The 12,038-nt window shown below is 38.8% G+C and overlaps 1 protein-coding gene and 1 long non-coding RNA gene across 7 annotated transcripts in view; both read right to left on the bottom strand.

Moving 5' to 3' along the window:
- Positions 1-12,038, bottom strand: part of LOC309492753 — a 149,548-nt gene that overhangs the window by 10,295 nt on the left and 127,215 nt on the right. The window lies entirely within an intron of this gene.
- The window catches only part of phf21aa (PHD finger protein 21Aa), a 33,762-nt gene that overhangs the window by 3,555 nt on the left and 18,169 nt on the right, over positions 1-12,038 (bottom strand). For 4 of the 6 annotated variants that reach the window (XM_082161760.1, XM_082161762.1, XM_082161761.1 and 1 more), the window contains 7 exons: positions 10,945-11,103; positions 10,810-10,861; positions 10,640-10,719; positions 10,491-10,548; positions 5,671-5,693; positions 3,829-3,904; positions 80-183 (listed from right to left, as the gene is read on the bottom strand). In XM_082161760.1, coding sequence (XP_082017886.1) covers positions 80-183; positions 3,829-3,904; positions 5,671-5,693; positions 10,491-10,548; positions 10,640-10,719; positions 10,810-10,861; positions 10,945-11,103 — 552 coding nt within the window. Of the gene's footprint in view, positions 1-79; positions 184-3,828; positions 3,905-5,410; positions 5,694-10,490; positions 10,549-10,639; positions 10,720-10,809; positions 10,862-10,944; positions 11,104-12,038 lie in introns of all 6 variants that reach the window. The other 2 variants (XR_014203686.1, XR_014203685.1) reach the window with 2 other exon arrangements.

Below are 12,038 nucleotides of genomic sequence, written 5' to 3'. Positions count from 1 at the left end.
CATTTAGATTTGTAATTTCAGAGGTTTGACTCATCGTGCAGAGGAAAAGTGGATGATAAGAACTTAAGGATTCTCTCACCGTTATAGAGTTGCTGAGCTGTCCGACTTGGTCTTCTAGTGTCTCTCTCTCCTGCCGCAGCTCTGTGCTCCATGTCTTCAGGCGATCTTTCTCTCCCTCTTTAGCTGCGGGGAAATGAGTGTGTGAGTAAATCTCAACAGAAAGCACAAGTCAGGTTCTGGAAGTAAAAATCCCATTCATTTCCCCCACAGGATTTTTAAAAAAACAATTCTGTAGAAACTTTGCAAGACAGACCAACCATGATTGTGGAGCGACACAGTGATCTTCAGCGGGTCAGGGAGCAGGTCAGAGATATCCTTTACTCACATTTGTCCATTTTGGTATAATGTTAATTTATAAATATGCTCTTGGTCAGATCATGTTAATTCTTAATGATTCTACATTATTTTAAAGGGCACCTATTATGCAAAATTCATTTTTACATGGTGTTTGAAAATAGAGTAAATGTGTGTTGGCAGTGTGTGTACCACCTTATAATGATAAAAATCCACCCAGTGCTTTTTTTTTTTATCCCCATAAATCATAAGCAGTGTCTCAGAACAAGCCGTTTTCAGATTTGGGGCAATGTGACGTCCTTTTGCACAAGCCCCGCCCATGACTGTTGACTGACACTGCCGTATTAGCATAGACCCACCCTGAGTGAGCAGTACACAGACCGCCATTGTTTCCACGACAGAGCAGCTGTAGACAAGAATGTCTTCTAAGCGATTGAGGTGTTTTGTTGTTGGATGCAACAATAAACATAGCAGTCATTTACTCCCAACATCTGAGCTACTGAAGACGCAGTGGATTACTTTTGAATGCGCCCCCCAATCTACCCAACTGTGTTTATGTTTGCGCGAATCATTTTAAACCAGACTGCTTTGTGAACGAGGGTCCGTACAAAGCAGGCTTTGCCAAAAAGTTGTTACTAGAGGATGGATCAGTACCAACTGTTGTGTTTGTGATCCAACTTACAGTCTCCAGATCGATACTGGTCACGGCAGTAATGAAAGGTAGAGCGCACACTTTATTACAGTTCATCTGAGTTGTTTTACGGATATAAAGTTTACCAGTTTATTAATAACCCACTGAAAAGGTCTGTATAAATTTGTTTACTGTTAGCTGTAACGAGGGTTTTTGTGCAGTTCGCTGCGTATGTTGATAATGCCAGAGAGAGAGTTAGTTTATGGATAAGACTTTAATGCGCACTTCTTGTACTGTTTTACTCAGCTCTTACAGTGATTTTCTGGACTAAAACAAATGCTTCAACTTTTGTGTGAAGAAAAATAAACTTCAGTAAATTTGTGGCCATCATTTGGGCGGGGTCCGCTACAACTGGCTTGTACTAATAGTGGATAAAAGCAAGATGACAAATATGTTATATCCATAATTAAACTTAACTATACCTGTTCTATCTCCATGCAGCATATATTCTTTGGCTCTATAGGCATTATTGCTAGCCTAGAAATCTAGACGCACCCTAGCAGCAGCAAAATGTATTTTGCAGCCAGGGTAGTCTAGCAACTCTCCGTTGACTTTCGAGCTGGAAAAACCTAAATTGGGTCAGGCCAATCACGTCGTGTATAGAGTAGGCGGGGCGGGCTTAACATAATGACGACAGAGTTGCGACGGTTCCCTGCTACTTGAAAACAAAGAAGAGCTGCTGCTGGAGAATAGTTTTTCGAATCGGCTTTGGCCGCAACTCTGGAGGACTTGGAGTTAAGTTTTTCTTTGAGAAAAGAGCAAAGAACGGCACTTAAGTCATTCTTAAAAATGAAGATGTGTTCGTACTTTTGCCGGCCAGATTCAAAAGTTGAATCTATCAACTGACGTTAGCTCCGCTGTTGGGAAAGCGCTCTGGTTGGTTGAAGCACTGTCCTATTGCGTGCAGAGGGAATTTGAAAGACAGCCGTTTATCCCGCCCCTCGGATTGAGCCGTGTCTATGGTGAGTTGCCAGACCTAACATCTTGATGTAGGTCTGGCTTGCCAGGCTACATTATTGCCCGACTCCGGATCAAACTGAACACAGCTAGTACAGTTTCTGTTCTGACATTTTCATTCAGTGAGATGAGATGTCCTGCCACTAAAGAACGAGGTCTTGAAGCTCCGCCCTCTCCTTGAAAGTGGGCCAGATATCTCAGTTCATTTGCATTTAAAGGGACACACACAAAAAGGCGCGTTTTTGCTTACCCCCAAAAAAGTGGCAATTTTAACATGCTGTAAAAATTATCTGTGGGGTATTTTCAGCTCAAACTTCACATGCACACTCTGGTGACATCAGAGACCATAATAGTTGCCCTTTAATAATAAAGGAGTCATGAATTGAGAAATCTAACTTTCCTTGATCTTTTGACATGTAAGAGGTCATTGTACTATAAAAACATCTTGTAAGTTTCAGAACTCCTCTGTTACTTTCTCGTTAGTCCAAAAACAGCTTTTATGAAAGTTCAGAAGAAGTCTCATTTCGGATATTGTCACATTATGACGTAATAGTGCGACAAAAGACCCCCTCTGCAAAATCAGATCAACGTCATTAACATCGCGAGTTTATCAGTGACTGAGTTCTGGACTCTTGCCAAAACTCCAGTTAATCAATAACGCTGTCTACACAGCACAACAAATCAGTCATTTACATTGTGTTTGTACTGTAAGTTATGATGAAAGCATTCATGAGAGTGCAGAAATAGAGTTGCAATGACAAGATCACTGTATTCATGCACTCAGACTGTCGGTCATCGACTACAACGCTTACCGCTGCAACATTTCATGAGATGGGAGTAGATCCAAATATAATTACTGTATCTAATCAAAACTTTTCACGATTAGTTAATGTCGAAAACTGTCATAGTAAAACGTAGTAAAATTTTCGAGAGAGTTCAACATGTAATGCTTATTTCATACGCAAAGATGTTAGCCAATCATAGCAGAGAGCGTTTACGCAGAAGTCTCACAGCAGACACACCCCTTCAAACAGAGCATTCAAGTCAGGACTAAAATCACGAGTAGAAAATGGCCTTTTATATGACTTTTAAAAATTAATTAGACCAATGATGATTCTGATGTTTCTGAATGACAAGTTTGCTTTGTACATTCAGTTAACAGCATTAAGCAAGTTAGCATTTTCTAACATTTACATATTTACTTCAACCGCACAGGTAAATGGTATGGTATGTCAATGGTATGACCAATTTCAGCAACATCTAAAAATGAACATTGCTGAAAGCTGCGTTCTATAACGTTTTTGCCGTGCTTCTGGGGATCAAGACTTACTTAGTTTAGCCTCATTTTAAATTGCACCCAACAGGCCTGTCCACAGAGACAAATATTCTGTGTTCATTTTATGTTTTGTGAGATAAACATTTTAATTTGAATTAATGGTAGTTAAAGTGTCTGACAGAATGTGAATGTTCATGACCATCTGAACAATGGTGTTCACTGCAAATAAAACTGGTCAAAAATCTAAGTTTGTAATGTTTTAATTCATTTCAATGCTGTTTGGTTTGGTTCATGACTTGAAGAATAAAGAAAATGAATGGAAAAATACTGCCAGTACCAAAGCTGCAGAAAAAGTAAGTGGTTGCTGCTATTCTATAGTTGTAGGACAGCTTTTCCAAAGATCAGAGATTTACTGGTACATTTCATAAAAATAAACTTTGTTCCGTTTTAAACTCCTAACTCAAGACATTTTAAGCAATCTTACATCACATTCTGTGTCATTGCAGGTTGACTGTTCTAGGTATCATCAGCTGTATGTGAAACTTCTCACCTGCTTTATAGGAGATGTAGGAATGGACAATAGCAAGAGTCCCAGGCCACTCAATGGCATCTTCCTTCTGCAGAATCTAAAGAAAACATGTACTGAATGGTACTGAAATACAACTGTTAACAGTCTTCATTCAAAGTGATGCACATAAAAACATGAACATTTAATATGAATGTGGAAATGAATGCATAGTAGTGAAAACAAATGAAGTGGCAAGACATGAGGCTACCTAAACTTACAAAGTTGAGCAGTCTTGACGCATATTTCTGGTTTGCGGTGTACTTAGAGTGAATATTGGTGAATATTACTAGGTTTTTGTAGCCCTACATCAAATCAGGGGTCCTGAGCAGCAGAACTGTGGCGTTTCAGGCAGATATGCATGCCCTTATGAAGCCCAGATGATTTATATGTGAGCAAGTATCACATATGAGACGCTGCCCACATCAGCTGCCAAATACTGACTCATCAATCAAAACCTGATACTTATTAGCCCCTTTCACACATACAGTTTCTACTGGTATATTACCATCAGGAGATCATGTGTGAACAGGACCTTTTCTGGCACTTTTTCCTTTATGAGAAGTTGTAACAATACCAGCAAATGACCAGTATGATGCTGTGTGTGAACAAATAATGAAGATTACTGGTATGAGAACGTACGAGGTTAGAACGCGCTGACGTAAGAAGTTTGCTTTGGGCCAATCATAAAGCTCTGTCGGAGCAGTTTACAGTAAGTTCTGCTGCTTTTAATTGTTTTTCTATATAAACATGCACTAGACGAACATCTGACCATTGCGCTGCATCTCGCACTCGAAACCCTGCCTTCTACGATTCTCTGAATGTCCTATTGAGTACTATAGTGACTGCAGTCCCATAATATATTATGTGTTACGCCGGTCACTCAGAAGTAAAACAAAATGTAACTAAAATTAAACTAAAGCGTTTCTCATCCAGGTGGATGAATCAAATGGGTCATTTCCGATGACTGACATGACAAGAGTTTACTGGTACTGATGCGCAAATGGTATCTTACCAGTAAAAAGACGCAACATTGTTGCTTGTGTGAATAGCACATGTGTATTAACTGGAAAAGTTGTTCTGGTCATTTTACGTCAATTTACCAGGCTTGCTGTGAAAGTAGCTTTTGTCTCTATTCCATTCTAAATTGAGCTTGTGTTTAAAAAAAAAAAATTTTTGGTGGGTCCAGGTTAAACAGCTGCCTCTATGCCTCTATTTTATCCGATTTTGCATAGTCGACATAGTCATTCATATTAAAAGTTTCTAAATTGAAAGAATATAACCTGCAAGAGTAACCTATTACATTACTTCAATAAAGACTGTCTGCTTTGTAAGATCACTGACAAAAGTAAAACATGTCATGGCATGGGACAAAAAAAGAAATGAAATGAATTACGAAAACGAGAGTGAATGGCAATGAATCTCTAATATAAATGTTTCTCAGTTACCGGAGACTCTTAATTCACCTCCGCTACCACTAGATGTCCCTGGTGAGCACGGTGAACACTCGGATAGGGAAGTCTGAATTGTGTCTCAGTAACTGTAGTGGACTATCACAGCTACTTACATCCCCTGCTGAGCTGGGGCTGGGTGAGGGTGAATGTGATGGAAGGGTGAGTGAGAGGGCAGGGGAGAATGGGCTGCCCGCGGTGGGCCGCTGTAGGTCTGGGAAGGTAGAATGATGGCTGCTGGTGGTTGGGGGGAGGGGCCCCCGCTCCACAATACTGCAGTTTTTAGAAAGGCGACCTGGGTGAGATGAAACAAAGGACAAACAAAACACAAAAAGAAAAGAAAAGAAAAGGAAGACAAAACATTGGTGTAGCATACCTCTGACAAGCTGTCCTCATTGGCTAGGGTAGCAGGAAGGAGCAGGTGGGGGTGGTTTGATGGTGGTTGGGAGGGAGAGAGCATCGTTAGATTACAAAAGGAAGCATTGCATGCTGGGTAACAACACTTTCTGCAAAAGCTGGCCTCAAATCAGCTGATAAAGGCAGAAGGCATTACATTTAGGCAGATGGGGATAAGAAATGCCAATAACAAAGAAGGATCAGAGGGTAACGATTTAAAGAAGCTTATCCAGGCATCAAGAAGCTTATTTTCATCTACAGCTAACACAGATGCTGTCAAATGTTAAGACGAGCCATATTCAACATCATAAATCAACAGATTATGCACATTTATGCGTGCAATGGACATTAACAGAGCAAATATTCATGTATTTTATCAACAAGATCTAATAGTACCATTACATTTTACACACACACACATATATACATACACACAGACCCAAGTCAAGAGTTATATTCAACTAAACAATATATGGCTGGAGCCTTGGTCCCAAATGTGTTCAATATCAATTTAAGAGATAAAAAAAAAAAAAAAAAAGCTTCTTTAGCTCCTCAATGAACACACACACACACACACACACACACACACACACACACACACACGAGAATGAGGCTTTTAACTACCTTTTAACCAAATTTATAGCCTACAGTTTTTATATGAGACAGGAACAGTCTTTTATTTTTATTTTATTTTTTTAAAGCATAAGTTTGGCTTTACTGCAAGTTATTCTGATTCTGTCCTCAATCACTTGAATGCTCATCTACTGCACTTTCTGACAGATATTTGCCTCAAGGAACATCTAAACTGACATCTAAAATGTCACAGTGTTTTTTTGGCTATACAATTTTCTATTCAAGTCAATGGGATCCAATGCTGTTCAGGACCCTGAGGACTTTCCATTATAACAATAAGAATTGAAAAAATCTTTAAAATATCTTCTATCGTGTTCCACAGAAGAAAGTCATACAGGTTTGGAACAGGTGAGTAAGGGGTGAGTAAATGATAACACTTAATTTCTGAGTGAACTATTCCTTTAATTTGCAACAGTGAAAGCTGTTTTGGGTGAGCTTTGAAGAGCAATCAAAATATTAGTCATATCAAAGTATCAAAAAAATATCTTTGGCAAACTGTAATGTTGTCTTTTTGTACTCCAGTCTTTCCAATACAAGTTCTAATGGTACACTAATGATGCGGTATTGTCACACCTTTAAGATGTGCACAACTTGCCTAATTGTAAACCTATAAAGTAAGCTGAGAACATTGTCTGAGTCTTTTACTAATGTATACACTTTTACAGCAGCCTGAAGACCGTCATTATCCCACTTAACACACTGCAGGGTCATTTCTTCCTGCCTCACACATACACTCCAGGGCCACTCCACAGCAGAGTGCCTGTAAGCACATTACATAATCAAACAGTCATTACTGCTGAATGTGTGCTTGTGTGAGACCGAGAGAGACTGACTGATGGGAGTAAAGAAGAGTGGATCAGTTCAGGATGAGAGGTGTAGAAAAAGGGCTTAAAGCACTGAATAATGACTGGCTACAGATTTTTACCGCAATAAAATTAGACAATTCACAGTGGATGTTAAGTCACATTTCACAGATATGGATAATATCAAACCAGTGTTGTGAAAAGCTCGTTTACATTTAGTTTTCAACCTGAACATTTAAAATACAATTTTTATATTTTCTGAAGAAAATGCTAATGTAATGCAGATGCTAAGGCCTTCTAAATGTTTTTTTTTGTGTGTTTTCTATGTGCTTGCTAGGGTGTTCTGGCTGATTTCAATGCCAATAATGCATTGGGCATGTTGCTGTCTGCTATGGATATGCTTACCAGAGTCAAATAGTGCCTTGCTTTAGTAAGAAATACTTCTTAGCAAACTTTTAGTTATAATGGTGTCGACTTGTATAGTTCCCGGATGCAAGAATTCAAAGAGTAAAAGTTTATCGGAGGGAATTACTTTCAGTTTACAGTGAAGGATCCTTGTTAAAGAACAAGGATCGTTGTAGGCAATGACTAAAGGCTGCAAAGGATCGTAAATATGGTGAGAACGCAACGCCGGAAAATCTGAAAACTTCTGTGTTTGTAGTCAACATGTTATACTAAATGGCCACGAACACAGTGTTTAAAGGAATAGTTCACTTAAAAATGAAAATTCTGTCATTATTTACTCACCCTCAGGTTGTTTCAAACCTGTATGAAATTATTTCTTCTGCTGAACACAAAGGAAGATATTTTGAAGAATGTCTATAACCAAACAGTTGATGTACCACATTAACTTCCATAGTAGGAAAGAAAAATACTATGGAAGTTAATTGATTAATTGGAAGTTAATTAACCATCAACTGTTTGGTTACCGACATTCTTCAAAATATTGTGTTCAGCACAAGAAAGAATTTCATACAGGTTTGAAACAACTTGAGGGTGAGTAAATGATGACAGAATTTTCATTTTTAAGTGAACTATTTCTTTAAGGCCAAACAGAGGGGAAAAACAGAAAGAAACTAACAAACTGTTAGTCTGTCAGTTCCGCCCAACCTCCTGAAGTAACGGGTAAAAAAAAAAAGCTGTTACCTAAACCTACCCTTACAACCTCTGTCGACCCAAGAATCGGAGGGCGGGGATGCAAAAGTGCGCAAGTATAATCTGTAGTTTTCACAAAAGCTCTGGAGATGTCAAAAGTTTTGCTGACAAATAAATGAGAATTTCTCAGACCAGGTAACACAGAAAACAAGTAAACATAGTTAATTTACATATACTAGTACAGACATTGTAACAATAAAAAGTGGGTTATAAAAAAAAACAACCCAGCGAAGTTACACTTTAAAGGTTCTTTCACACTTGGTTCGATTTTCTAGTCTGAACCCGAGTTTGATTGCTCTCCCCTCCCCCTGCACACATTATATTATTTGGGTCCGAACTACGAATTTGCATCATCAGAAGCTGTTTACTCCTGTTGCTTCATAACAGTGATGCAGGAGAAGGCGGCAAAAAGCATCACCACACTTTTATATTACGGTTTCTGAACCTTTGGTTTTGTTTTCAAAGTTTTCAAAAGCACATAACAGGAATTTTTTTTAAAATTCAGAATGTGAATTATTCCATAGCTGCATACCTTGTCCAGATGGGTTTTTTTAACTTCTGCCCAATTTCAAATTTACCCTTTATCAAAAAAATTCTAGAAAAAGTGGTTTTGAGTCAACACCAGTGTTTTTTGAACGATTAGTCAGATTTATGAGAAATTTCAGTCTGGTTTTAAATCTCGTCATAGTACGGAATACGCACTTTTAAGAGTCATGAATGATATATTGCTTACCACCGATACCGGGCAATCCGTGGCTTTGGTCTTTTTAGATCTTAGCTCTGCTTTTGACCTGGTCTATCATAATATTCTCGTCTTGAAGCGTGCATGGGTTTTCGGGGTACGGTACTACAATGGTTCCGCTCATATTTATCTAATAGGAGTTACTCTGTATTGGGCAATTGGGCAACAGTGTTCGTCCAAAATGAAATTGGGGTCTGGCGTCCCTCAGGATTCTATTCTTGGCCCGGAACTGTTTAATCTATATATGTTCCCCTTGGGTTCTATTTTATCTAGACATGGGGTTTCTTTCTATCTGTATGCCGATGACACTCAAATTGACTTGCCTCTGAAGCGTGATGACAAGCTTGCTTTAAAGCCATTATTGGACTGCCTGGACGAACTGAAACTCTGGCTTTCTAGTAACTTCTTGAGTCTTAATGAGAGCAAAACTGAAATTATCTTGTTTGGCCCCAATGATCTTAGTACCCATGATTTTGATCTCCAAACATGATTTTGTTACCATATAGCACCACCTGTGTTAGGAATTTGGGGGTCTGGTTTGATAACAACCTTAAATTTGATAAGCAGATAAGTGCTGTGGTTAAGTCCTGTTGCTTTCACCTCTGTCTTTTAGCAAAGGTTAAGCACTTCTTCTCTGCTAAGTACTTTGAGATTGCCATGCATGCATTCGTAACATCCAGATTGGACTATTGTAATTCTTTATACATTGGTGCCTCTCAGAAATGCATCACTCGTTTACAATTAGTCCAAAATGCAGCTGCATGCCTCCTCAAAGGGAAGCGTAAATTTGAACACATTACACCAGTTCTGATCTCGCTTCACTGGCTACCGGTTAAATTTAGAATTGATTTTAAAGTTTTGTTATTTGTTTTTAAGTCATTGCAGAACCAGTCTCCACAGTACTTATCTGAATTGCTTCATCCAATCACACAGTCAAGATCACTCAGATCGGGGGACTCTAACTTACTATCTGTCCCTCTAACCAGACTAAAAAATAGGGGTGATCATGCTTTTGCAGCCTTTGGACCAAAACTATGGACTAGCTTACCGGCTCACATCAGATCTGCCCAAACTTTGTCAATTTTTAAATCTACTTTGAAAACGCATTTCTTTTCAATAGCTTTTAATATATCTTGATGTGTGTGTCTTCTGTTTTCTGTGTCTTATGTTTATATTGTATTTGTATCGTATATATTTTGGCCTTGTTAAGCACTTTGGTCAACGCCAGTTGTCTTTAAATGTGCTATACAAATAAAATTGTATTGTATTTAATAAAAAAAATCCTAATTTGTGTTCCGAAAATGAACGAAAGGGGGTTGGAACAGCATGAGGGTGAGTAATTACTGACAGAATTTACATTTTTGGGTGAACTAACCCTTTAAAAAAGCAATCACACACTTCTCCTCAATAAGCAACACAGAGTATTTAATATAGGCACAGAGAGAAAGTGTGATTGGCTGAACTCACCTCTCTTCCTGCTGGACTGGTTTATGGAACTCAGATATGACGCTGAGCTTTTTTTCCGCTGAAACACACACAAGCATGGTTCATTCCATCAGATATCTCCAATCTGTTTGCATTGAACAGCTCGTTTAATGCATGTGTATGTTTGTTACCTCTGGTTCAAACATGGCTCCGCTATATATTGGATTTGCTGTTGTACGTCTCTTACGCTCCTGACGCCTGCTCTGAATCTCTAAACAAACAAAGTGGGAAAGGTCAATACACATTCATTCACGCACACAAACAAACATGCACACAAACAGACACATTTCCTTCTCCTGACCTTCTAAATAGTCACGCGTGACCAGTCCCAGAGACAACATGAAGGCCAGTTTCTGTTGAAAGAATGCGTGTCATTATCATAATTTACATCATCATACTCATCATTATCTTCATTATAAACATAAAAGTACTTTACCAGAGGGCTCTCCTGATGTTTGGAGGAAGGAGTGTGTGTGTTGGTGGGAGCAGGTGAAGATGGTGTATGTAAGGACAGTGGAGGAGAAGTGTGTGTAGGCGTGTCTGGAGAGATGAGCAATGAAGTCTTTGGCTCTGTCGCATATTCAACTGCGGGTATCTGAAGAAGAAACAAACATGTATTAATACATGCACTACCATTCAAAAGATTAGGGTCGGTTAGATTTTTCGTTTTTGAAAGAAGTCTCTTATGCTCACCAAGGCTGCATTTATTTGATCAAAAACACAGTAAAAACAGTAATATTGTGAAATATTATTACAGAACACAATAATTGTTTTTTATTGTAATATATTTTAAAATGTAATTTATTTCTGTGATGCAAAGCTGAATTTTCCGCAGCCATTACTCCAGTCTTCAGAGTCACATAGTCATTCAGAAATCATTCTAATATGTTGATTTGGTGCTTTCAATAAACATTTCAGTCATGGGCTAATGGTTAGCGAGTCTGACTGGTAACCCAAAGGTTGCTGGTTTGATTCCAGTACCGGCAGTAAATGACTGAGGTGCCCTTGAGCAAGGCACCTAACCCCCAATCGCTCCATGGGTGCCACAGCATAAAGGCTGCCCACTGCTTCGGGTGTGTATCACGGTTTGCATAGTGTGTGTGTTCACTACTCCTAATATGTGTGCACTAACTTGGACGGGTTAAATGCAGAGGACAAATTCCGAGTATGGGTTACCATACTTGGACTTCACATGTCGCTTTCACTTTTTCACTTTATTATATATGTTGAAAACAGTTGTGTTGCTTAATATGTTTGTGGAAACTAGGGGTGACCCCGAATAGTCGAAGATTCGATGCATCGATATGCGGAGCCTGATTCGACCACCGATCTCACAGTCGAATCTTCGCGGGTGTTATGAAACGAGGATCATACCATTTTGGCAATATGGGGGTGATCAATGTCTAATTTCACACAGAACTACTAGTTTTGTACAGTTATATTAAGTTATATACAGCCTTTAATTATGATAATGCTGTATAAAAAAAAAAACGTGAAAAGAAAGAAGCGTTCAATAAATATTTTTAACGT

This window comes from Leuciscus leuciscus (assembly GCF_965113295.1).
Source record: "Leuciscus leuciscus genome assembly, chromosome: 2".
NCBI lineage: Eukaryota > Metazoa > Chordata > Actinopteri > Cypriniformes > Leuciscidae > Leuciscus > Leuciscus leuciscus.
Note: the sequence above shows the minus strand (reverse complement) of the source record. Positions and strands in the feature narration are given on the sequence as shown.